Here is a 26826-nt window from a genome sequence, read left to right as displayed (position 1 = left end):
TGACGACAAGTGAGCTGCAGAAATCCTGTATTTAAAAACTCCTCTGTTGGTGGAAAATGCTAACCGGGCCAAGAAGCACTTTTCAAAGTGGTGGTTCTCTTTATTGAGCAGGGGGGGAGCAACCGGCCCTCTCCAACCCCAGCACAGAGTCCCTCCCAGTGCCTGTTGCTGGAGAATTCCTTTGGTTTCTTTTCAGACTGAGCTCTTTGGGGACCGGGAAGAGTCGTATTCCTTTTTGATGCAAAGCACTTTGCGAACTCTTGTCAAAAAGCAGTACATACTGTATTTACCCGAACCAAAAAGGACTCAGAATGTAAGGTGACCCCCTTAAGAAGTAGAGGTTACATACAGGTTATACCTTCATTTAATCAAAAGGAACAGGGCTCTGAATTTGAGACCATGTCCCAATTTCCAATATCAAAAAACTTGGGGATAACCTGATTTGGGATTCCGGTAAAGACAGTAAATAATAGCAGGCAGTCAGTAGGAGCCAGTGTGGTTTGAGTGTTGGACTAGGATTGGGGAGACCCGAGTTCAAATCCCCATTTGGCCACGAAACTCACTGGGTGACTCGGGGCCAGTCGCGTCTCTCTCAGCCTAACCGACCTCAGAGGGTTGTTGTCAGGAGAAACACAACCACGCACACCGCTCTGGGCTCCCTGGAGGAAGAGCGGGATATAAATGTAAAATAAATGAAGCCCCCAGGTTCTGAAACCTACAGCTGGAGAAGAATTCGCGGAAACCATGTCGAACGGGGCAGCAGGGTGGGGTCTCCTAAAAAGTCATCCTTCCCTCCAATGCTCGCTCCACATTCCCCAACTCAGACAGACTGTTAAAGGATCCAGCCACTGGGCACCCGTGTGGAAATGAAGGCATTGTCAGGCAGCCGGCAGGGCCCAGGACGGGAGAGTCCGGCCCGGCTAGCAGCACCCTCAATGGCCAAAGAATTTACAACCGGCCTTCACTGTCGAAAGGCCAGAACGGAGTGGCTGGGGCCATTGTTGCTTCGGGAGAGGGACCCCCGCGCCAGGCCGTTGTCCACGGTGCCTCCACCCATCCCGCCATCTCAGGAGGCACCAACAGGCTTCCCACACCCAGCCTCCCCGAGATCACACAGGAAGAATGCTGGGGGGAGAGAGGACACCCCCCCGCCCCCGCCCTAGCATTAGCTATTCATGTCCTGGTGCCCCTGTGCAAAGCCATCAACTTCTGGTCTTTTCTCCCCCCCCCCCCCCCCACACACACATTTCTCTTGAGAAAGGAGAGATCAAAGGGCTCGGGGACCAAGGCTTTTCTGAACGGCTCATCGCCATGGGAAAAAAAGGGAAGCAAACCAGAGACGCCAAGAAGGATCCCGAGAAGGGAAGAATGTCATTCTCCTGCTTGCAATTTCTGCGGGGTGGGGTGGGGGGTAGGGAGCCAGCGGCCCCTAAGGAGGATGACCGCTCCACGAATCCTGCAATGGGTCCCCGAAGACCAAGCCACGGAATCCAGACCGGGGGGGGGGTTTCCGTGGCACCAGCACCAGGGTGGGACGGAAGGTTGCGGGTGCAGGAAAAAGGCCTTGGGGTATTTTCCGGTGGCGTAAGGAAAGCAGCCCAGCTGCAGGCTGTGGAGGAAGGCCCTGGAGGAACGGAAGCCCCCTTCTTGAGATCAAGAGGGGGGCAGAGAAGAGGTCTATAGAATCATGCATGGGGCAGATCAAGCGGAGAGTGAAAGGTTTTTTCTCCCTCTCTCGTAAGAGTTTAACCAGGGTCATCGGTTGGAGCTAAATGCTGGGAGATGTGGGACAAATGGAATAAAGTACTTCCTTACATAGCGTGTAGTTGAACTGTGGAATTCGCTGCCACGAGATACAGTGATAGACACCAGCCTAGACGGTTTAAAAAGCAGATCAGACATATTCCTGGAGGACAGCGCTGTTAATGGCTACAAGCCTGGCTAAGCTGCATATTTCCACCAGGGTCAGAGGGGGCATGCCCCTGAACACCAGGTGCTAGGGCGCACCAAGGGAGGGGACACCCCCCCCGCCCCCGCTTGAAGGCTTCCCTGATGCATCTGGCTGGCCACTGCATGAGGCAGGACGCTGGACCGGATGGGCCTTGGGCCTGATCCAGAGGCGCTTTCCTTATGTTCTTACCTCTAGACAATCTGACCTGGAAAAACCCATGACTTCAGATCTGGGGATCATTCCAGTTCCTCACCCTGTGAGCCCAAAGTTTCATCAGTCTGGCCTTGTGGGGCTGGGCCACATCCCACAGTTCTGCTTCCAAGAGCAGATGCCTCCCGGAAGGAGACACCAAAACGGGGGCTCAACACATGGCCCCCGCCCCCCGCTGAAAATCCTCCCTGGGCTCTGCCTTCTGTGGTTCTACCAGGCATTGCCCGCACAGCTTCAAGCTATCTCCACAGTCAATGAGGGCTAGCCACTTGATAGTGTTTAAATGTTGAGGGGGGATGCTCAGGACAGCCAACCATCAAACTGTCAAGTCCAGGGCTTGTGTGGAGCTGGAAATTCTGTATTTATCAGAGAATGAGACTGAAGCGACACACATGAACTCTCTCTTCCTCCCGCAATGCCGATGCAATCCCCCCCCCCACCAAAAGTTGGCAAAGCTCTCCTCTCTCTTTCCCCCGGGCCCAATTTTATCCCACCAAGCTACCACACAGGGAAACTGCATCGCTATTTTGGCTTCCCTCTTTAGCAGTATCGTAACCTCCTGCCAAAAGAAAAAGCCTCCTCCGGACGTTTCCAGTCCAAACAAGACCTTGTCTCGATTGACAACTACATGAGTACATGACCTCAGATAACCACGGCTGCCAAGGGCCTGGCCATGCCAAATCGCAGCCCTGGGAACTTGTGAGGCCGTTCCGCACTTTGGGAACGACCTCTGGGCCGAGAGAGAGAAAGAGAGAGACTGAAACTCGGGACTCCCCAAGATGGGAAGGGTTTGCTCAGGGAGTGTGGGCATGGGCCGGACAGATGGACAGGCACACGCAAATGGGTTGTGGGCACTCGTGGAGCCTGCTTCCGACTCCCAAGTAAACTCCGGAGGAAGCCGGGCGGAACGTGAACCGGGACCCGGTTGCGGAAAACAGGATGCAATCATGAAAGAAGAATCCGCTCCTCATCGCACACAGAATGTGTGAATCACATCCCTCTCCCAAAGGAACAGTCCCTCCGGAAGTTACCAGTCCAAATAAGAATCTGTTTTGATTTTTTAAAATTGAAAATAAATCCTAAGATAATAAACAATAATAAAAATGATCAGTAATAATGATGCCTCCCCACTATGTGGTACCTGGCTGCCATCTCCCCACTCCTTGCCACATAGCACCTGGCTGCCACCTCCTTCTCCTCGCTAAGTGGTACCTGACTGCCACCTCTCTCTGCTGCTCCTGAATGGTACCTGACTGCCACCTCCTCCTCTTGCTCCCTCAGACCCTCATCACAACCAGCAGCCACCCATGCAAATCAGAGACTACCATTCCCAGGGAGGTGTTAGCCTTGGCACTACCTGGAAGAAAAAGGAAGGAGACCAGAACCCACCAGCCAAAACAAGCTCTTGCCTCTCACGGCTACACAGAGGCCTTCTGCTCTCCCTCCTCCCCCAAAGCTGGCCCACTCCTAAGGTTTGGGGCGGTGGTTTTGTTTTTTATGTCCATCCGGAGAGCTGCCCGCTTCTTCCCAAGACGCCACACACATCCGCCCAGCACCTACGAGCCTCTGGGAACCAGCAGGTAAGCCAATCAGACGGAAGCCCCCCCGGGGGGGTGGGGGGGGTGGCAGCCTGCATTCCAGCCAGAGCGCCCAAACAAAGCCAGCCCCAGCTTCCCTGAGAGAGAGAGAGAGAGAGAGAGAGAGAGAGAGAGAGAGCAGGCCTGGGAATTTTGATATCTGAAGGGCTGACCTCCGACCCCGGAGGGACGCAAGGGACTGGAGGCCAGCGGGGCTGAGAAGTGGCCACCGAAGGCCCGCTTTCTCACGACACCAGGGGACGGCTGCTTCGGGGGGTGAGGAGGGCGGGGGCACTGGCCTTCCCAGCGAGCTCGGCATTCCCTTTCCAGCCGCTCAGTCGTCGTCTCCTGGTGACCTCCCAGTGTTTCCGCTCGGCAGCCGCTCAAGGGCCACTGCCAGGCAAAGGGCTCTTCCCCCCTGAGCCGACCCCGGAGGGTGAATTCTGGGGAAGCGCCTCCTCCTTCTCGGACGGCCTCAACTCCAGAACCCGGGATCAGGCCGGCCAAGGGTCTCTCCTCTCGCCTGCTAACTGAAATGCCAGGAGCTTTCTGCAAGGAAACCGTGTGGGCCGGGGAAGCTGCCCCTGGTTGCTCTTCAAACATAGGGCGCAGCTTTATGCACAGAGTCAGGCCCTCGGTCCATCCGGCTCAAGGCTGTCTGCACGGACGGGCAGCAGCTCTCCAAACAGAGAAGAGTCTTCCCCAGCCCTCCCGGGGGATCTTGGGCACTGGACCTGGGGCCTTCGGCACAGTGGGCCAAATATACGAGAATATCTGAAGCTGCGCTCTACGGAGTCAGACCCTTGAGAGCATCTGGCTCGCTACTGCCCGCTCTGACCGGCAGCAGCTCTCCGGGGTTCCAGGTCGAGAGTCTTTCCCACCCCTGTTTAGAGTCCTTCCTGTCACCTGTCACACGAGCCTTTTCACTGGAGGTCCTGGGGATTGAGAGAGGGGCCTTCTGCAGGCAACACAGGGCTACACAGCCCTCCCGTTGGCATTTCCTCACGTCTCAAGCCCCCACGTGAAAAGAGGGTGGTGTATTGTGCTCTCTCGCACACACACAGAGACAGACAGGCAGTAAACTGCAGGCCAATCTCCGCACGAGAAAGCAACGCTTCCCCGATGCACCAAATGCAGCCGACCGGGCCCCTCTGTGCCGGACGCGAGCTGCAGGGCAACGCGGAGCCACCCCCTGGCCGCCCCAGCTCTGGGCCCTCGTTGGCCAAAGCCGAGTGCGGGGAGGAGAGCCCCGGCCTGTCCTTCCTCGCCATGATGACCTTCACACTCGGCTGGATTTCTGAAGATGCGGAGCTCTTGGCAGGCAAACACCCGGTCTGTGGGAACCAGGCAACGCCGCTCGAGGAGACGGCTGCTGGCCAGGTGCCCGCGGAGGACCGGCCGCGTCTCCTCCTCCCCCCCCGCCCGCCCCCCCGCGGCAGGCGGACCCTCTGCAGGAAGATGCCATGGAAAGGCAAGGCATCCTGCAGGCTTCGAGACCACGACGCCGGGTAAAAAGAGGAGACCCGGCATCCTCAGTCCACACCCGCCAGCAAAAATGGGCCAGGACTGCGCTCTTGTGAGGTATTTGCAGGTGCCGTGCCATCCGGGCGTCCTGCCCCATCACCCACCCTTCAATCCTGGTGCTGAAGACATCAATCAGCAAACAAGCTCGTGGAAGACGCAGCTTTGAGATTCCCAGATGCTGCCGACTAGAATCCCCAGTATCCTCAGCTGCGACGGCCTTTGGCTGAGGCTGATGGGAGTTGTAGTCATCAACAGCATCTGGGCATCCCTGTTACAGGGGAACGCTGGCCCTCCTGGACAGTTATTGCCCTGGTTGCTAGAAGAGCTTCCGCGTTCAGGGGCAGTATACCAGTAAAATACTGGGGATGAGCCACCAGGGGAAAGTCGTTGCCTTCATACCCTGGTTGTAGGCTGCTTGGCGGCACGGAGGGCAGCCGTGCTTGTCACCCCTCCAGATTGTGCAGAGAGAGAAGCGAGAGCAAGGCATGCACAAACACACAAACACACACACACACAGAGCCGTCCTCCTCAGCATGCACGCCCGGGGAGAGAGGCTCCACGCACCCCCAGAGCGAGCTGGTGTCCCCGGCCACGATGACGCGGCGAGACAGAGCGGCTGCAGCCCGCAAGCCGGTGAGAACCAAGATGGCTGGGAGTTCCCAGCACCCTCCGGACCTGCCGCTGCAGCCCACATGAAAGGCGGCCCGGCTCCCAGCCAGATCTCGGCAACTCTCTAACCCCGACGGCGGCGGCGGCGGCAGCTCGTGGGATCTATATTAGTCATGATCAACTGATATTGACAGAGTTTCCCAGGCCGGCTTGAAAGCCTCTTGCCGTTTGCCCCCAGCAAAGGGGCCGGCCCTCTCTTGCTTGTCGGGAGCTCTCATCTCTCCCCCCCCCCCCCCGCCGCCGCCCCCGCCCAAGTGTGAGGCCGTGATGGCTTGCACGTGACAGCACTTCACAGCCACAAGCCGCTGAGGCTGGCTGGGAGGTCCCGGGCGGCGGTCCGGCCCCTGCCACAGACTCCTCCGCCGGCAGCCAGCAGAAGCCCCCTCCCGTTCTGCAAACTGCAAGGTGTGTGGTGGAGCATCCTCCGCCAAAGCCCGAGAGCATCCTTGGGCCCACCTGCGGCTCAAAGTGGCAATTAGTGAGCGGCCGGGCAGAAAGGGAGGAGTGAAATGGTGGGTCTTTAGCAAGGCTGGGCAAACCTGGCCCTCTGGCTGAGGTTGAACTACCCCTCCCATCATCCCCTGTGGCTGGGGATGATGGGAGTTGTAGTCCCCCCACCCCCCAGGTGAGCTAGCAGAGGGAGAGATTTCATACTGATTAAAGACCCACAAGATGACGATCGTTCAGCTGTAATGGACACCATGAAAAAGGAGCAACAAGGCATGTCTGAGGAGGGCATCCCAAAGAGTCCTACCTGGCAGCGGCTGAAGACATCCGCCAAAGTCACCTGGACGTTGAAGTGCTTCAGCACCTGGGAAGCCTGGTCCTTGGCCTTCTCCGAGCACTTCACCAAGAAACACCTGCCTTCTCCCACCTGGGACTGCAGCTACAAAAAGATAAATGAAGGAATGAAGGAATGAGAGTCCATTCTAGCTGCCACCGCATTCTGCCACATGGGCCACGGGGGCTCCAGCCTCTTGCCTAAGAAACGTGGCATACACTCACCGTCTGATACGGAAGCCCGGAGGTTAAAATGACTCTTCTTTCTTGCCTGGCGATCTGGAAAGAATGGACACCTCGATTTAACGGAGGCAGAATCAAGGGCTGTGCTTTTGAAACGTGTGAAAAGGCCCACAGTTCATCTCAGCGGTCATGAGGGCTAGGAGCATGACTGTTTCAAATTCGGCAAATGAGTCTGGGGATTCTCAGGGCCCGAAGAGAAGCAAAGCTGTGGCCGTCCATGAGATCTCCATACGCAATGATCTTTCAGATAAAGGAGACCAGGGTGGGGTGTGTGTGTGTGTGTGTGTGCCGGGTGGGGGAGGCGTTTTCATCTTTGATTATCCAAGCATGGATCAAAGCCACCGATGGCGCAGTAACACTCAGCCAGCTTTGGGGAGCCGAAGGATGCTTGTCCGGTCTCCATGGAGACTGCAGCCTGAAAACATCCTCTTCTCCGATGCATGATTAAAAAGGTACCAAGGCGGAGAAGCAGTGGAGATCAAGGAACGGGGAGGAGGCGGGAAGAGGGACAGGGAAGCAACCGCCAACTTGGAAAAGACTGGTGGTGGCACCCCGTTTACGGAACAGCCTCCCCAGTGAGGCTCGCCTGGCACCGTCACTTTGTTCTTTTAGGTGCCAGGTAAAGACCTCTCTCTTCACTCAGGCCTTTTAAATTTGATTTTTAAAAAATGGACTTTTAAAAAGTTTTAAAGTCGTTTTGCACTGAGTGCTGTTGTTCGGTGTGTTGTGATTCCGGGTGTCTTATGTGTTGTTACTCGATCTTTTTTAATACTGCGTTGCGAGCCGCCCAGAGAACAATCTGGCTAACCAATAAAATTGTTTTACTATTATTGTTGTTCTTGCTTTGACAGGGAGCCTATTCCAAAGCCCCGGGGCAGACACAGAGAAGACCCTGTCCTGAGTCGCCACCTGACGAGCCGGTGGCAACCGTAACCGGACCTCCCCAGATGATCTTAATAGGCGGTAGGGTTCATGGCGGAGAAGGCGCTCCGTTAGGTACCCTGGTCCCAAGCCGTTGAGGGCTTTATAGCGAATGACCAGCACTTTGTATTTCGCTTGGGAACGTATCGGCAGCCAGTGCAGCTCTTTTAGGATCGGAGCACCAACCTCAGCTGCCTTCCGGTGGTCGTCGCCGTTCTCCAGCATCCGGACGTCCACGCCCAGGCAACGCAGGTACCGGCCCAGGCCTTGCAACATGTTGTCGCAGACCACGTGGAAGTCCCGGACCGGGACGGCATCCAAAGAGCGCAACGCTTCTTCCAGGCATGGGGCAGGCTTCTGCAGAGGAAACAAGCCCAAGGGGCATCTGCTGACACGTAACTCACCCCAGAGGCTCACGTGGGGGCAAGGGTGCTACCGCTATGAAAGCTTGGGGCTGGTGACAGATTTCGCAAAAGAGAGATGCTGCCAGCCAGTGAAGACAATACTGAGCGGATGGAACAAGGGTCTGACTCAGTATTAAGCAGCTGCCTACGTTTCCTGTGCTTCAACTCGCCTAAGGAGTGCAGAGTCGTCTGTGCGGTGGCACCTGAGCTCTGGAAATTCCCCCCACCCCGGGAGGTTGACCCGGACCTAAATCCTCATTTAGGCATCAGACCAAAGTCCACCCACCCACTGATCCTTTGAACTAAGACCAGTGCTCTTCCTGGTATGTTTCTTGCTATTTTCATTATCCACTGCTAAATGAGCTTTCCCCCCTGCTAACTGAGCACAGCGGCACCTTTTTAGTGGCGATTCTCTTGTATTTATCAGGGGGAGAGCAACTGGCCCTATCCAACCCCAGCACAGCATCCCTCCAATGACCGTTGCTGGTGTCTATCATCTGTTTCTTTTTTAGATTGTGAGCCCTTTGGAGGCAGGGAGCCATTTTATTTATTTACTTTATTTGTATCTATGTAAACTGCTTGGGGAAACCTTTGTTGAAAAGCGGTATATAAATATTTGTTGTATTTGTATTTGCTGCTGTTTGGTGGTGGGTTTTGTTTTTGTTTTTTAAAGCATGGGCTCATTTCTGGACGTCCTCGTCATTGCAGTTTTGAAAACTTTGCCATCGGGTGCCTTGAGGGCATTTTAGAGCGGGGTTAAAATGCTCAGAAAGAAGATAATAAAATAAAGATGACCACAGAGGCAAAACCCAAGCTACAGACTTCCTGGCCAGCCGCCCGGCTCACATATTTCATTGCTGCCCTGAGCTGGTTCTCTCTGGGCCGTTTTGGGGGCTGCCCTGACGACCCCCCCCCAAACACAGCCCCAATCCTACACACCTCCTTCCGTTTAGGTGGCGTCACTGGCTGGTTAGGCACCTTCTTGGCCTTGTTTCCACTACCAGTTTCCTTCAGCAGAGTTGCCATAAAATCAGAATCCAGACTGAAGGCGGTCGGATCCTCGTGCAGTTTTGCATAAATCTCCAGCAAGCAGTAAGCGTCGGACGCTGCGGGAAGGAGAGCCGGGGGCATCGGTCAAGCTGTGTCCCAACATAAGGGTAATACCTTGATTTTTAAATTATTAGGGCTCCAGCATGTACTTGATTGAAAGAACCCTCATTCAATCGGCTAAGAGGTCCCCCTGATCCCACCGAGCGGCAAACTGAAATGCATGATTCCTTTTCAAACAGGAAACAATCAAAGAGTTAGTTTCCTCTTTTCTCCTGCACAGAGGAGGGAAAGCCTCTTTACGTATACACCTCCTAAAAACAGGCGGAGAGCTGGCCTTGTGGTCACAAGCCTGAACTGTCCCTTTTGCTAAGCAGGGTCTGCCCTGGTATGTATTTGGAGGAGGGACTACGTGTGAGCGCTGTAAGATATTCTTCTTAGCAGATGGGGCTATAACTCAGTGGTAGAGAATCCGCTTTTTCATGCAGAAGGTCCCAGGTTCAATTCCCGGCAGCATCCCCAGGTAGGTCTGGGAGAGACGCCTGCCCAAAACATTGGAGAGCCACTGCCAGTCAGAGCAGACAAACCTGAGCTGGGCAGACCAAGCTCTGACTCTGCATAAAGCAGCTTCCCATATCCCTCAAGAAATCCCTGTTTTTTGTTTCAGAACTTTCCCACCCATATGCAAATTCAAACCACAGGCTAATAGACCGAAATGCATCCATTTGACCAACTAAGACAAGCGCCCTCAGCCTTGGGTCCCTAGAGGTTGTGGGACTACAACTCCCATCATCCCCTGCCACAGAGACCTGCGTAAAGGATCTGCTCCTCCCGGAGAGGCCTCCTCTCCCAGTTGGACAGTTGCTCCGTCTTGTCGAGGGGCTTGCCAAGGACGTCCTGCACCATCAGGCTGAGGCCCCGCTCCGGCAGCCTGGCCCCAGATGCCCCCTCCTCCAGCTGGAAAGCGTCCACACTCCGACAGCCCTTCCTTGCCTCTCCGGAGCTTTTGGGGAGCTGAAGGGGAGAGTAAGGACACAAGAGAGAAGTCAAAAGGGTCTCTCTCTCTCCGAACGTTCACGAGGAGGGGGACGGAAAGCATCCTCAAACACTTCCTCTTAAACTCCTAATACTCTTTTACTCCCTCACTGGGGGCAGAATCAAAGTCAAAGCATGAGCCCAAACTCCACTTGAAAGCGGAACATCTGCGTAGCCAGTTCTGGGCCGCCTTTGAGGGTAATTACTATAGTCCCCGGGAGACAAACGAGGCAGCAATTAAAGCACAGGGCATAAAGATTTGGAGAAAACCAACAGGCTTGGCCCATCTCGCATCCTCCCCCAAATCAGATAAACGTGACAAAAGAAAAGAAATTCAACAAAGGAAGAAATACTAGGGAAGAGGCTGCAGTGTGTGAAACGTTCACAGCTACTGGCTGCAAGGGCTCTGGCTTCAAAAACGGAAATGAGCCCTCTCAAGGCATTGGCTCACCCGCGGAGGCGTTATGGAATGCGAATGAACATTCCAACTGCTCAGGCGCTGTTGAGAAAGCGGTAAGCCTGTTTGCTAATCTGTTGGCGGACAGGTGGAGGTGTCTGCTGTGGGTGGGAAGGGTTGCTGCAGTGAAGAGCGTAAGCGGCACGACTGAGGTGTTGGTCACGGGTGTGTGTGTTTATACACACACACACACACACACACACACACACACACAACCCCAAATCTGCAGAAGTATGCCATTTTGCAATCACATACCGCTTTCCCCAGCCATTTGATTATGAAAACTTGAAGGCCTACTCCACCCGCTGTTCACCACAGAGGAGGACTCTTTCCTCTGTAGGAAACTGGGAGATCCACCCAGGACCACGGAGGTTCTTTTCTGCACACACTTTCGGGGCAGGGAAGGAGAACACTGCCTCGTCTGGCCCTTCATCCTTACTTGTTGATGTATTGTCAGAAGGTCCAGAACTCCACACAGCTGCTTGACCACATCTTTGAATGCCACGCAGGTAGCCGCCAGGCTATGCAAGTCTCCTGACATCCCGTAGCCTGGAGAAACAACACTTACAATTACAGGCGGGGCGGGGCCAGCTGAACCCGAATCTAGACTGGGCATATCTCTAGATCTGGTGGTATCCTGTTCAGGACTAAGCCAGGCAAGGGATCCACCAAGGCGGGGATCTGGGAGAGACGTGGACTTCAGGCAACTCCAAGGGGAAAGGGGTCAGCACCTTGGAGACCTCCGAGCAGGAACACAGGAGAGCTGGCTATAGCAACCCAACCAAGGGAGAGGTTGCTCCAGCAGCTACATAGGAAACTAGGAAGCTGCCATATACTGAGTCAGACCATTGGTCCATCTAGCTCAGTGTTGTCTACCCAGACTGGCAGCAACTTCTCCAAGATTACAGGCAGGAGTCTCTCTCTCTCAGACCTAGCTGGAGATGCTGCCAGGGAGGGAACTGGGAACCTTCTACATGCAAGTGTGCAGGTACTCTTCCCAGAGAAGCCCCGTCACCTAAGGGGAATATCTCACAGTGCTGACACATGCAGTCTCCCATTCAAAGCCAAACCGGGGTGGACCCTGCTTAGCAAAAGGGGACAATTCCCGAAGAGCCCGCCTCGCTCCTGGAGAGTCAGAGGACACAACCTGTGGAACGTCTGCCTGCCCAGCTGGTTCTGGGCCACCCAGTTCCAGCCTCCCACCAGCAAGGGCGGGGAGCAGCGTTACCCAGCTTGGTGACGGCCGCGTCGGTAAAGAGGGCCCGGAAGAAGCCCGACAGGGCCGCTGCCTCCGCCTCGGCCCCTTCCTGCTTCAGGAGCTGCAGCATATCCAGAAGGAAGACCCGGCCGCGGATGGCCACCTGGACCACCGAGACGCGCGAGGTTCCTCGTAAGGCACTGAAAGATGGCTGCCACTCCATGTCGAGGCCGACAACCTGGCCGGGCTGAGGGGGAAGAGACGTGGGTGGCCTCGGCGGGCTGCCAAGCCAGAGCCTCCCACCCGGGACCCTTCCGGGCTCCCTCCGCACCAGGGGCCCGCGGCTCCCTTGGGATTTTCCCTCGAAAGAGAAAGCCACCCCCCACCCACCCCGCCCAGGAAGGCTGCCTACCTGCAGCACCTCCGCCTGGCACTTCAGCACCTCTTCCCGGGTGCTCAGGAAAAGGACGTCCTCCCGGGGGATCGGGAGCTGGTAATAACTCTCCGGATTCCGGCGTCCGCAGGCCGGGGGCCCTCGCTCTGGAGCCTCTTCCCTACACAGAAGGAGAAAAGACGCCAAGAGCAGAGGGCTGGATGGGAACCCATACTAGAGAACCGGGGGACCCGTTAACACCGCAAAGGCCAAGGGGGCTGAGAACCGGGAGGAGAGCGGGCCTGCTGACTGGACAAAAGAGGCACCTTTTAAAAGCAGCGATGCTCTTGATGGAGCAGGGGGAGAGCAACTGGCCCTATCCGTCCCCAGCACAGCACCCCGCCCCCAGGGCTTGTGGCTGGGGGTCTGGCCTTGTGTTTCTTCTTTAGATTGTTGTGAGCCCTGGGAACTTTGGTTGAAAAGCGGTATATAAATATTTGTCGTGCTCGTCTGGGGGCAGCATGCATGAATTGTTCCCTTTGCTAAGCAGGGTCCACCCTGGCTTGCATCTGAATGGGAGACCACATGGACAGATTACACATTTCCCAGGCATGTTTACTTGGAAGCAACTGTCTTTAACCAATGGCCAATACCCATGTAAGCATGCAGAGGACCGTAGCCCAGTTCTGACGGATTAGGGGCCCAAGAGAATTCCTTTTCCTCCGGCTGGGGTCCCTCCTAGCTTATTTATTGTATTTATCTTTACAGCTATATCCCACTCTTCCTTCAAGGAGGCCAGAGGAGCGTACATGGTTGTGTTTATATCCTCACAACAACCCTACAAGGTATGCGAGGCTGAGAGAGAAGGGACTGGCCCAGAGTCACCCAGGGAGCATCATAACGGGACGGGGATTTGAACTCGGGACTCCTCGGCCCTCGTCCAACACTGTACCCACTGCACCAAACGAAAGCGGTACATGCTGAGGAGCAGGGAGCAGCACCAAGGAAGAATCAACCCGGCTTCCTCAAGGCATTCGCAGGCGTCTTTGGCTGGCTGCTTTTCCCACACCGCCTGCATCCCCTGGTTTATTATTTGAAACAATATTTGCTAACCCTGCATAGAGGGGAGCGTGTGACTAATTCTATACGGCGGCAGCTGCAGCAGCACGGGGCAGAGCAAACATTTGCCCGCACAGACGGCCTGTGTGCACACGAGACGGTCAATATTTGTGCAGAAATATTTAGCAAAGGTGTGCGAACCCTCCTCCCCCCCCCCCGGGCACCTGGGAATATCCTGGATACGGAACAGCGGGAAGCGCCAACGGGGCTGAGGAGTCTCTAGACAGAAAGCCGCAGGCCGGAAGCTGCTGTGGGGCAGGGCTCTGGTGCACAGGTTGGCAGGACACCATGAGGCTGGGGCAGGATTCAGCTGGGCGCCTTCTAGCCTGACCCCTGCTCAGTGGGGAACCTCTGCATGACATCATCCCTGCTCGATTCAGCCTCTCTCCAGCCAGGGGGAGCCCACCACCACATGAGGCAGGTAGTTCCACTGTCCAACAGCCCTTCCAGTGAGGAAAGGCCTCCGAATGCCTGGCCGAAATCTGGTTCCTTGCCATCAGTTGGCAGCCTAGCGGTTCTAGTCCTGCCCTCAGGAGTGACAGAGAACAAGTCCACTCCAGAGCTTGACAGCCAGCATGAACGGTCCCCTGTGCTAAGCAGGGTCCACCCTGGTTTGCACTGGAAAGGGAGACTACATGCATGAGCACTGCAAGCTATCCCCCGGAGGGACCGGGGCCTCTCTGGGAAGAGCACCTGCCTGCTTGCATGCAGAAGGTTCCAAGTTTCCTCCCTGGCAGCAACTCCAAGACAGGGCTGGGAGAGAAACGCCTGCCTGCCACCTTGGAGAAGCCGCTGCCAGTCAGTGCAGACAACAGTGAGCTCGATGGACCAAGGGTCTGACTCAGCATACGGCAGCTTCCTAATTTCCTACGTTCTCTGGCACAGCCTCCCAGACACTTGAAGGCAGCTCTCTTATCTCCCCTTAGTCTTCTTGCTTGAGGTTAAGGGGCCCCAGTTCTCTCTCGCTCGCTCGCTCGCTCTCGCTACCTCTCCTGATGCTTGAGCATCTCCATCTCATGCGCCACTCTGGGAGGCAGGCTTTCAGCAGGGAGGTCGTAACGCAGAGCCCACGTGGCAGCAGTGGCCAAGTCACAGTAACGGACCAGCTGGTGGACCAGCTGCTCCTGCAGCCACGGATTGTCCTGGACGGTGGTCTGCAAAGCAAGGAGAGAGTCTGTGAAGATGAGATCCACTCCGCTAGGAAAGGAGGGCCGTTCTCGGCATTCCCTAGAGCAACTCGGAAGCTGCATCCCTTCCCAAATTCCATTGCACCCGTCTGCAGGCCATTCAGGTGATTTTAGAGGACAAAATAGGAGGGTCTTTTTGGCAGCGGAAAGCACTACTCTCTGGCTAGCAGCAGCCACATTTATTTCCTGGAAGTCCACTGGGAACAATTCTATGTAGTGTTGTTCCTAGGGGATTTCTGGTGCTTTGGAGAGAACCAGGGTTAGCAACATAGGTGGGCAGAGCTAACCATGGTTGAATGGTTGACTGGGCAAAGCTAACCATGGTGCTTTGGAGCTATTATCATCATTATTGACTTTATGTTATATAACCATGGCTAGCAAAAAATGGACTGGCAAGCTGCCCATGGTTAACTAGATGGAGTTAACCATGGTGCTCTGGAGCTATTCCTGTTGTTAACTTTATATAACGCTGTTAATTAACTTTATAGAACACTGCATCATGGTTAGCTCCAAAGAGGGAAGTCTGTGCAATAATGGGGAATGAGAGAGGGACACATAGGCCCATGGGCTGCTGCTCTCAAGCTAACCATGGTTGGGAGATCAGGCAGCATTACAACTGCACTGACTGTGTGCCCAGATTTTGGACTGTGAAGCGAACCAATGCCGGCACCACACACATGCTGCATTCCCTTGAGTTTTATATCCACGGCAGGTCAAGAGTGACTCCTTTAGGGTCAGGGGGGAGCCATCTGGATCTCCCGCGTGTGGGATTTCCCAAAGCTGGTGAGCCCACAAACAATGTACTCATCACCATTCTGGCCTGCGCTTGGCTTGATAGGCTGAGCCCCAGAGGGAGAACACTGGTCGGGCAGCATTCCTCTCCGGAGCGCAAGGTAACGTGTGGGAACTTCACCTCTCCCCCTCCAGAGCTGCTGAGGCAGCAGAACGGAAAGGGCCCCGGCAGAAACTTACGCAACTCTGCTGAGCTTTTGGAGGAGAACCAAGCAGAGCCCGCGGAGAAGCGGAGGTCTGGACGGGAGCTCCCGTGCCATCCCTCCCAGCCCAGCAAGAATCCTCGGACTGGGCTGGCTTTGTGCTGCCCTGCTACAGAGCTTTCCTGACCCACACGGGAGGTGGGAGGCTATGCTGGGGGCACTTTGCTCCAACTCTTACAGCCTTGCGCGGTCGTGGCCGCCGGTTGTTTAGATGGTGTCAACCCAAAGACCAGGCAAATTCATGGGCTTACCAATGCCTTCCAGCCATTCTAGCAAAATGAAGCCTCCATGCCCAGGGGTAGTCTACCGACTGACCAACACCCATCAACAAGAGGGACGGCATCAGCTTTGCGCGCTGCTTGGGGGCTTCCTGGAGGGATCTAGTGGGGCCCCCTGGGGGCGAGGGGAGAACAGGATACCGAACTAGACGGACCTTTGTCCGACGCTGCCAACACGTGATATCCAAAACAGCGTCCCCCGTGGAGGGTTGAGGCAGGGCTAGGAAGCGGGCAGGGGGGAGTGCGAGTAGGGGCCTGTCGGTATTTTACTGGCTTTTCAGGACCTGACCGAACACGATTCTGCTGGCACCGCCAGGCAGGGCTGGGAAAGACCCTGGAAGCTGCAGCCAGCCAGTGCAGACGACGCTGAGTGAGGTGGGCCGAGGGTCTGACTCAGGAGGCAGCTTCCTGGGTGCTGCCAATCGCTCCCCGCGGGGGGGGGTGTCTCTGCACCCTCCTCTCGGCAGCGGCACTGAGACCTTCGCTCCTCTTGCAGGAGGGTGTAAGGGTCCCAGTCGAGCTGCAGAAGCCATTTGCGGCTTTCTCTCCAAGCAGGGCTGTTTCCGTCTCAGCCTGCCCCGCTGGGGGTGCCGCTGTCTGCCCGGAGGATTTTGCAATAAATCTGGTCCCCCCTTTGCCCCCCATGTCTCTGTGTGTCCCCCCACCGCCCTCCGCGCCACCACGGGCCGTCCAGTGATTTATCCGCCGCTCTGACAGGAGGGTCTCACCTCTGCGCTGCTCAAAGCATCTCAGGAATGAGGCCCGGCAGCAGCAGCGGCAGCATTCCCCTTGGGCAGGCGGCGTCCACACACGGACCAGGGGGGAGTCGCGGCTTGCGGAGGGGGAGGCGCGGCGGATTAAGGCCTGCACGGCTCCCAGGCAGAGCGGAACAGTCAAAAGTAGGCGCTTCAGGGGCGCAGGAGCGGCCTTCTGGGACCAGACCCCAAGGCCCAGCAGGACAGCCATCGGAGACATGCCTCCGAGAGCTCTCAGCAGGGCCGGGAAAAACCTGGCACTCGGAGACAGACTGCTCCTGTGCACGGAGGCTCTCTTTCAAGCCATCGCGGCAAACAGGCATCGATAAACCCGTCCATTCGTCTAACTTTTTTAAAAAACGGTATCGAAAGGGCTAAAACCAGACATGATCCAAACGGTCTCTTGCAATTAAATAAATCCATCCATTCATCCATTGCCAGGGATGGCACTGAGTGGATCAGGGCCCCAGCAGTGGGGGAGGCAAGGCTTATCTCTGTCCCAGTGAGAGGTTTTCCTCTGTGGGGCAAACTGACGCTCCAGGTCGTGGGGGGTGGGAATAAGGTGGGTCGAAACCCACTCCGCTCAGTGGCTCAGCCCCAGTCTAAACGGGAGTCCCCCTCCACGGCTGTCCCCAATATATATATTTTAAAGCACAGGAGAGCCTGACAGGCCCCTCAGCTCCCTAGATGTAGAAAGCTAATGGCTAAGGGGAGAAGCATTTGCTCAGGCTTCTCACGGTGGGGTGCTCTTTTTCCATGCACAGGGAGGTTCTGCTTGGCTCTGCTCCTGGTAGGGAACATTAGGACACGTGAACTCCCACACAGAAGGAAAGGCTACAGCCCGAGGGAAATGTTAGCCCCAGGTGTAATCCGAAGTGGGGAATTCCCAGCGGCACCCCACTGTTCCTGGAGGTGGGGCTGCTGCTCCGTGGCAGAGGCGCCTCTGCTTTGCACGCAAGAAGGGCCCCCGGTTCCCTCCCTGGCAGCATCTCCAGGTAGGGCTGGGAGAGAGACTCCTGCCTGCAACCGTGGGGAGCTGCTGCCAGTTCGTGCAGACAACGCTGAGCTAGATGGACCCAGGGTCTGACTCAGTCGGAGGCAGATTCCTGTGGATCGAGTTTGTCAGTTTCAATGTCAATTACATTTCTCTTCGCATGCCAGCAGGGACTGGGTTTCGAGTGCTGGATGGGGCCACAGCTCAGTGGGAAGACATTTGCTTTGCACGCAAGAAGGGCCCCGGTTCCCTCCCTGGCAGCATCTCCAGGTAGGGCTGGGAGAGAAACTCCTGCCTGATACCCAGAAGAAGCTGCTGCCAGTCAGGATACTGCGCTAGACGGACTAATGGTGTGACTTGGTATAAGGCAGCTTCCTCTGTTCCTCACTGGCGGTGGCTAAACAACAACAACAAGAAGAAGAAGTTTCCGCTTTTGCCCTTTGCAGCTGCAGCAACAACAACAAATATTTATACACTGCTTTTCAACACAAGTTTCCAAAGCGGTTTACACAGAGAAATAACAAACAAATAAGATGGAGGCAACCTCTGATCTCTGCTCTGATCCACATTTTCAAGGTTCCTTACCCCAGCATTCAGGGCAAAGGGGAAGAATGCAAAACCAGGGGAAGGCTTGGTGGTCCCTCTTTAAAACACACACCCACAGCCCGGATAGATCACCCCACCAGTCATCGGGAGGCACGCTGAACCAAGATTCCCAGCGCTGACGGCTGCCTGCGATCAACGCCTCCATCACGGGGGCTGCTGACGTGGAGAGCACAGGCATTTCACCCCAAAGCCCGGGGAGGCCGTGAGAACCCACCACAAAGCAGAGAACGCCATTCAAAGGCCACCGTGGTTTTTGCTGTTCCCCGCCAGCCTCGTCTATGAGCCTAGGGAGCTGCTGTATCCAGAGTCAGAGCCTGGGCTGACCCAGGGCTGTCTTCCCTGACTGGCAGCAGCTTTTCATGGCTTCCTGCCGGGATCTCCAGGGGAAAGGACCAGAGCTCTGTGAAAGGGCCTCTGCTCTGTATGCAGAAGTTCGCCACTCCAATCCCTGGCAGCACCTCCAGGCAAGGCGAGGAAGCGTCCTTCTCCGCCTGAAACCCTGAAGAGATGCTGCCAGTCAGTGCAGACAACACTGAGCGGGACGGACCAAGGGTCTGACTCAGCAGAAGGCAGCTCCCTACATAATGGGTGACCTATGATCTCTTCACACAAAGCAGGTGCTCCTTTGCTGAGCCTCACACCCACATGGGCTGGATCCAGCGCCCCGCTCTGCTGATTCGACACTTTCATTCATCCCACGCGTTTATATCCCCACCCCTCAATCTCGATTTCTGAAGTGGCATCCAACACAATTAAAACAGCCGAGAGACAAACCGTCTTAGCTCCGTATAACGTAGCTTCATGCACTGACATTTTTAAAATGTCCTGGCACCTTTAAAAAAAGGCTGGGGGCGGGGGGAGGAGAGAGAGAGATCCTTGCACACAGAAAGCTAACGATCCGGGGAAGTTCAGCGCGGCCCTCTCCTTGAGACTCTAGTTCTTTACAGTCAGGGAGACTCCAAAGCAGGGCCCTCCCTCAGCCCCCACCTGCGGGCTGAAGTGCCACATTCCAGAGGTCGTAGCCTCGCTCTGCAGAAACACTCTTGGATTACAGCTCCTTGATCTCCCTGCAAGGAAATCCACCTGGCGGCCAGCCAAAGCAATAATAAGTACGTTTGCGGGATCCTTTCGCAAATGGAAGGGTTGGCAGAGACGTTCCCCCCACCCCACCCCGCTTTAATCTCTTCTGGTGCATTAAATGTCCCGGGTGCTTTCTGTTGTGGAGATGGGATGCTTGAGAGGGCAGGCTGAATGAACTCCGAAATTCACACCCTGCCAAGCGGGGCTGGGTTTCCCTAAATCCATAATTACAACATTCTGAAGAGAGAAGCATTCTTTGGAGCGAGGAGTTCTCGTTTCCTTTCCCACTCCGTACGATTTGCGCGCCCTCTCTCTCTCTAGCAACCTTTTGGGCCTTCCCTGGCACTCTGAAACAATCCCCTTCCTAATGCAGGTGCCGCTTTCTCCACAGGGTCTTGCCCATAAATTTAATCGGCGCAAATCCAAGGCGGCACAGGATTTTCTGGGCTCACTTTGGAGAAGTATCTAGATTTACGGCCGCAATCAACTGTGCATACACCTGTCACGTGCCCCTCTGCAGAGAATCCAGCATCCAAAGAATCTCAGCTTTCACTCCAAAATCAAGGAAGCACATTTCTAGTCTTTAAGATATATCCAAAAGCACGTGGGCCATACCTGCTAAAGCCTCAAGAGGGGTATCCTAAGAGCCTTGCTGGGTCAGGCCCAAGAAGGCCTCTCTAGCCCAGCACCCCATGTCCCACAGTGGCCCACCAATGCCTTTAGGAAGCCCACGAGCAGGAGATAAAGTTTGCTTCTGTTGCTGCCCTGTAAATGGTATTCGGAGGCATCCTGCCTCTGACACTGCTGGGAAGCATGGGATACGCTTGTCACCGATTCAGAGTAGGGTATTCAGTGCCTTGGAAAGCTTCTTCCCACGAGTAAAAACACCCCAGAAATCCAGTGCAATCCAATGCACACGAGTAAACAACCATGGCGTAGGGAACATACCTCTGAATACCAGTTACTGGGGAGTAACAGGAAAGTGGAGGACCACCTTCCGGCCCCATTTGTCTGGGACCAGAGCGTTTGGTTGGCCGCTGTGAGAAGCAGGATTCAACACGAGATGGACCTCCCAACATCCCACTGGGTTCAGGAGCTTACTCCCTAGTAAGTGTGATCAGGCCCACAACCTAAATGTTGCAAACCAGCCCGACATGCCCCAGACAAGAGGCATGCCCCAAACCCGCCGCCGCTCACGGAATCCTCCGGATTCTGCCTTGCCCAGAAGAGAATTCCTCACGGAGCCCTCTGGAGTCTGTGCCAAGGAGAGCGGAATCCTGCAACCGGCAGGATGGCGCAAACTCCGCGGAGGGCTTGCTTGCCACTTTTAAGTGCAGAAGGTGCCCAGTTCTCCAGGGCTGGAAGCAAACGCCGGAGACGGTTCCGGGGCCTTACCTGGATGTGGTCGGTCCAATTTTCTTCCGTCATGGTTTTCTGGAAGAGAAACCGAAAAGTTAATGCGGACCAGTCAGTCTTCCGGACACGGAAACAACAGGGAACCCTTCCTTTGTGCAAATCTGGTCTACACACACACCCCGCACCACCACGTACCTCGACAAACCTCTTGTAGAGCAGGTATTTCAGAGTGCCCAGGTGTCGCTGGTTGATGGCATTGGGGCAAAGAGCTGGAACAGGTATTTGGGGGGGGGGGGAGATAAGAAAACCATGAATCAAGAGCACAAAAGGGAAGCCGGCAAAAAAGGAAGGAGAGCAACAGGGAATAGAGAGCCCTAATGTTCTGCCCTGGCTCTGAAGAGCTCGGGGTGGCGTGACAGCCACCATCACCCACTCAGTGTCATGCCTGAACTGGGAAGCACACAGAATCTGCGTTAGGGTCCGTCTTCTCCAGCTGGAAGCCGTTTGTGCAGGCCTCGGGGCTCTCTCCCAGGCCTTATTGAGCCATTGGCCTATTTAGCTCAGTACCGCCAACACGAACTGGCAGCAGCTCTCCAGGGCTACGGGCATGGCTCTTCCCTGCCTGGAGATGCTGCCAGGCATTGAAGCAACCCGGGACCTTCTGCAATGCAAAGCACAGGCTCCCACACTGAGTTACAGCCTTTCCCAAGCATGTGAACCAATGAAGCTGCTTTCGACTGAGTCCAGGCCTTGGTCCAACTAGCTCTGGCTGGCAGCAACAGCGCTCCACGCAGGAGTCTCTCTCAGCCCTATCTGGGGATGCTGCCAGGGACTGAACCGGGGAACTTCTGCCTGCAAAGCAGGGGCTCTACCGCCTTTCCCCTGCTGCATTAAACGTGCACAGAGACTGCCCTAGTAGCTTTTAAAAAGCCCCACAGAGCTCCTCTGTTTCAAATACCCTTGAGAACTCCTATTTCTTTTTCTCCGTCTTTAAAGCGAGGGGATATTATATCAGCCCATCGTCCCTTTGCTACATTTGTCATGTCAGACATTCTTCAAGCCCACAAACAATAGGCGGGGAAAGAAACCCAACCTGTCTTGAGACAGAGAGGTATTCAAAAAAAGCAGCAGCAGAAGAAAAGAACAGTTAGGAGCCTTAAAGGACTAGCAGGGCCCAAGGGCGGCTCTCTTCTACCCTCTAGTGTCAACAGGGCTCAGCGGGAGGAGATGCCAGCCAGGGTTCGAGGACGAGTTCGCTCTTTATCTGCTCAGACTGGGCTGCTTTGGGCAGGTTCTGAGGTCTTCTGATCCCTCCAGAGCCTCTAGGATCAAGGGCGCTGAGGAATCGGGGCCCCCAATTTAAATAAGCGGAGACTCAGGAGCATGCATAGGCTGTGGATCTCAAGGAACCCAAGAAGAGAACAGAACTAAGCATCTGTTTCCAGGCCCAGCATTCCTGAAAATCACAACATTCCAGACATTCGGAAGGATTCCAGAGCTGATCGACACAAACAGGAGCTCATTCACCCACACACAGACACCTCTGCACACAGAAAATTAGCAGCTCGGGGGGGTGGGGAGACAGTTAGAAGAGCCTCCCTGAGAAGCTAGCTCTCCGAAGGCAGGGAAGGAAAGATTCAGCCGGTTCCGCCCCCACCTACAGATTAAAAGGATCCGGTGTGTGAATCATATTTGCCCGTCCCGGTTTGTGTCGGCGAGCAGTCGTCTTCGCCTACCTGGATCTAGATTGTATTTGTCTAGGAAGCGGAAGACCAACTTGTTCACCATCCTAAGGTTGACCTTCTCTGGCCTTATATTGGGCAGGTCTGGATACCGCCTGGAAAAAACAACCCAGAAGCAAAACATGACCACAGTCGGTCTGAGCTGCCAAGATATTCAGGGAGCCGTGGCCGGCCCAGTCAGTGGCCGGAGATAACACACCATGTGCCGATCTTAACGGCAGCTATACAGCATGTGGCCATCACGGCCTTTGGGCTAAGACCAAGTGTGGGCTCAAAACTGTATTTCTTTTCCGTAGCTGTTTGGGGTGGGGTACCTTGGTGTTTGGAGTGGGGGAAGCCAATTCTTATATCGTTTTTTAAAGCCCCGATGGCCATAGGAGCTTTAACGCCGTGAAGGCAGGAACACGTTTTGTTGGGAAGAGAGGCGGCTTCCTACCGTGCGATGTGTCTGATCTGGAAGCCCGGTTCACACCACGAATCCAGCACTTGCAGGAGCTGCTGCTGGAGGTCGGGGTAGCCTTCCACATAGGCTTCGGCCAGGTTTGCTTTGTCCTGAAGCAGCAACGGGACGCACATCTGGAACGGGGGAGAGGAGAGACCGGGGCACGCTCACACAGTGGTCGGGTGCCACTTTATCCCCAGACTGTCTGGGGCCGTCGGCATCCAAGTACATGGAGGACTGGAAGTGTGAGCACACATGCACCCACCCAGGATCGCGACCGGAGCTGGGACAGCACATGGGGCTGAAGAGGCCGCTGGAGGGGGTGGCTGAGACAGGATACGGGCACAAAAATGTCCTGCAAGAAGCTCATTCCTGGGCAATCATGGGCCAGTGTGTGAGCCAAGGAATTTTGTAGTTATTGTTACTACTACTACTACACTAATAGACTGCCTTTCAGGCAAAGTTCCCAAAGCGGTTTGCATAGATCTACATAAATAAATAAAACGGCTCCTTGTCCCCAAAGGGCTCAGAGCCTGAAAAAAGGAATACAAGACAGACACCAGCAACAGCCACTGGAGGGATGCTGTGCTGGGGATGGATAGGGCCAGTTGCTCTCCCCCTGCTAAACAGAAGAGAATCACCACTTTTAAAAGGTGCCTCTTTGCTCAGATAGCAGGGCAATACTAATGACTTATATCACATATATACACGGCACTTTATTTATCAGTTATACCCAGCTGACGGTCAAGTAATCAGGCAGATATAGGTTTGTGCTTTACCCAACAGAGACAGAGATCTTTTTACTAAACTGGGAGAATTTAGAGTTTGCTCAGGAAGAACCCATGAGAGAGAACCCATGAACTTCTTTCTCCCGCTCTGTAGCCTCATCGCAAGAGCCACCAGGGCGCACACCGAGAGGGCTCTGGGTTCGAATCTCGGCTGATCTTGACAGGGGCTGAGGCAGTCACATGGTTACCACCCACCATGGCCCTGGGTGAGCTTTTGGCACGTGGCCGGAAAGGAGATTTCAAGGAGATCATGGAAGGCGAAGCCCTCAGACCAAAGCAAGGGGACTTGGTGAGAACGGCAGTCACATGACTGGGAAAACTCACGCGTGAAAGTGAGCAGGGGTGGGTCAGGGAGCTGTGATTGACCTCCATCAGAGGGTGGTCATATCCCATTGCCTTGGCTGGCTGCAGGTCTGGGAATAAACCCCTGCCTGTAGACCTGTTAAAAATCACACCTCTTTTTTCTTTCTTTTTTAAAAAAGAGTTTTGCACAGACTTCATATTTACCTTCTCAACATCCAGGTCTGGCTGCAGATTCAGTTTTATGCTTAACGTGACAGCCTGGAAAAACACACACACAAAAAAACAGGGAGGTCTTACAGCGAAGAACATTTGACAGAAAACGCATTGAGATGCCCACACAGAACGCAGACCCAAACCCATCCTGCAAAGAGAGAACCACGCAGCGCAGGAGACCGAGCGGAGTTTTCAGAAGTGGGATAGTCCACTCTGTGAAGTCAGGGCTCTGACACCTCACTCACGGCAGGCATGGCTCAGGCCCTATTTCTCAAAAGGACTGGTTCCACATTTCGGGGGCCCCCAGAGGAGAGACATGGCCCCCCACCCCACCAATACTGCAAAGAGTCTGCCCCTCACTCAGCAACCTACGGGTCAGGCGATTTCCACAACCCTTAACCTTCCTTCTGGTCCGTGGAGAGATGGGAGACCAGCAAGAAGGCGGTGGTTAGGGGTTGCACGGGTTCCTAGGCTGGTGCTGGGCACACACACACACTCACGGGAGTCCCCCCCCCCCCGTCAGAGAGCTGCCACGCCTTCCAGACTCCTGGCACTGTGTTTCCCAGCACCGGCTGCATATTAATGGCGCCTTGGTCTGGGAAGGGGAGAGAGTGGGGGGTGGGGAGAGAAAAGAAGCTTCAAGTGGGAAATGAATATGCAAATCCCACCCAATAACTAGCACCGTGCATTTCGCTCTCGGGTTTTATGCACTGGGGGGCCCACTTCCTAAATCAAATTAACTTTAAAAACAGGAATCTATGTCTTATCCATCTGTAGTTGGACAAATCCATTCCTTTTGCATAGACGGTTAACTTGTGGAGGCCAGAACTGTCGTGGCTGTGACGGCCCCGTAGGACTCCCCATTCAGAGGCAGTCTACCTGTGATTACCAGTTGCTGGAGGGGCAACAGAAGAGGAGGGCTGTTGCATGACTAGGCGACCTCTGGCCAGTTGGCATCCTGCTTTGCAGGGTTGTTGTGAAGGGAAAGCCCAACAAAACCCTACAGAAGCTGCCTCCAGCTTCGCAAAGGGATATAAACGCAGCCATGGGAAGCAACAGCAACAGCGTTGCTTTGCCGAAGACACATTTCAGTGTTTGCTTGCAAGCAGCACTGGAAAGGTTTCTCTGCCTGTCCTCAACGAAACCTGCTGGCCTTTGAGAAGGAAGACCCATACGAATTTCCCCAAGGCTGGAGAGCAGAAAGTCAAAGCCGCTCTCGGAATAATTCCGCCGCTCTCGGAAAAGCTTTTCCCTGCTGCCACCTGTTTAGAATTTAATATGCAGCCATTAAACAAGGGCCTCGCCCCCAATGGTGGCCTTTGGGGTCAAGCCTGCGAGAGTGACCCATGAAAATGCCCCCTCCTCTTCCTCCTCCCCAAATCATTTAAAGAAGGGGGCTCCCCTGCTCCCGCTGCTTCTCTTCTCTCCCCCCCACCCACCCCGTCCCCGTTTAAAAGCCCGGATATCTTTTATTTTTTTAAAAAAAGATTCCACTTTTGGATAAGCTGTTTTTTTTTTTTAAAAAAGAGTAAATAAAATAACCGCGGGGACAATAGAGGGCATTCATGCTGCCCCACGGCGGCGGCGGGACATGAAATATCGCGGCACATTAAGTCATGAGCCCCCGCTAATGGGAGCTGACAAGGCCCTCAATGTCCTCTGCCAGGGGGGGGGCGGGCCGCGGGGCCAGCAAAGCACGCCAGGCTGCTCCTGTCCGGATGACAATGGCGCTGCCTCCCCCCCCCCCAAGGGGGCCTTCCAGCCACAAGAGCCCCCTTTGTCTCCCCGTCCTCCTCCTCCTCCTCCTCCTCAGCGCTGGGGAGCGCCAGAGAGGCCCATTCAAGCGGCCCAGACACCCTTTCAAAAGCTGGAGTGTAACCGAAGACGCGGGCGAAACCTTAGCCCGCCTTCTGCCTAGCCCCCTCTGTCTTCTTCCCCGAGCCCAGCCCCGGCCTATTCAGGGGGCCGTGGCCGCGATATCCGCCTCGAGGCCGGCTCAATCCCGGCATTGTCTCCGGAATGGCCGGGCGGAGGCCATCTTGGCCCCTCGGAAAACGCCCCTCGCCGGCGTGGAAAGCGGGCCTCCGGGGAGGGGCGGGTTTGGGGAGGGGGCTTCCCTCAGGGAGGCCCGGCGGGGGGTGGGGGGGCGTCGCTAGGTGGCTTCCAGACCCACAGCCCGGCTCTTGGGAATTAAATGCAGCCCTCCCCTCACTCCAAGAATAATTAGGCGTGGGTGTTTGGTTTGGTTTTTTAAATCCCTATAACGGCGCCGCACCCGTGGAAGTGGGGTCCGCAGAGAGCGGGGTGAGGCCGGGAGCAATCTCCCTTGCTCTGTGAAGGTGCCTCCTCTGCCTCTCTGGTTGATAAGATTCGGGGCTCTGAGCAATTCATCGGGGGGGGGCGATGGGCCACCCCCAATGAGGCCCTGGAGTCTGGGGCAGGATTTATAATCTGCCCTTCGCACGCTGCAAGACCGGTCCTGCACACCCTTCGGCGGAACCTGCAAAACGCCGAGGACTTGGACCAACATTTTCCCCCAGAAGGAAAACGCGGAAGGGATTTCCGGGGTCCCACCCAAG

The 26826-nt window shown here is 55.4% G+C and overlaps 1 protein-coding gene across 9 annotated transcripts in view; it reads right to left on the bottom strand.

Moving 5' to 3' along the window:
* Positions 1-26826, bottom strand: part of EXD3 (exonuclease 3'-5' domain containing 3) — a 95742-nt gene that overhangs the window by 47715 nt on the left and 21201 nt on the right. For 5 of the 9 annotated variants that reach the window (XM_053282029.1, XM_053282031.1, XM_053282030.1 and 2 more), the window contains 14 exons: positions 24239-24292; positions 22938-23077; positions 22496-22596; positions 20955-21028; positions 20799-20837; positions 14496-14662; positions 12429-12570; positions 12047-12263; positions 11258-11367; positions 10136-10340; positions 9219-9385; positions 8062-8232; positions 6937-6990; positions 6686-6817 (listed from right to left, as the gene is read on the bottom strand). In XM_053282029.1, the coding sequence (XP_053138004.1) occupies positions 6686-6817; positions 6937-6990; positions 8062-8232; positions 9219-9385; positions 10136-10340; positions 11258-11367; positions 12047-12263; positions 12429-12570; positions 14496-14662; positions 20799-20837; positions 20955-21028; positions 22496-22596; positions 22938-23077; positions 24239-24292 (1773 nt within the window). Of the gene's footprint in view, positions 1-6685; positions 6818-6936; positions 6991-8061; positions 8233-9218; positions 9386-10135; positions 10341-11257; positions 11368-12046; positions 12264-12428; positions 12571-14495; positions 14663-20798; positions 20838-20954; positions 21029-22495; positions 22597-22937; positions 23078-24238; positions 24293-24619; positions 25069-25126; positions 25663-26144; positions 26323-26522; positions 26712-26826 lie in introns of those variants that run through there. The other 4 variants (XM_053282033.1, XM_053282032.1, XM_053282035.1 and 1 more) reach the window with 4 other exon arrangements.

The sequence above is a fragment of the Hemicordylus capensis genome, chromosome 17 (genome assembly GCF_027244095.1).
Source record: "Hemicordylus capensis ecotype Gifberg chromosome 17, rHemCap1.1.pri, whole genome shotgun sequence".
Lineage (NCBI taxonomy): Eukaryota > Metazoa > Chordata > Lepidosauria > Squamata > Cordylidae > Hemicordylus > Hemicordylus capensis.
This window is presented reverse-complemented; position numbering and strand designations above follow the sequence as displayed.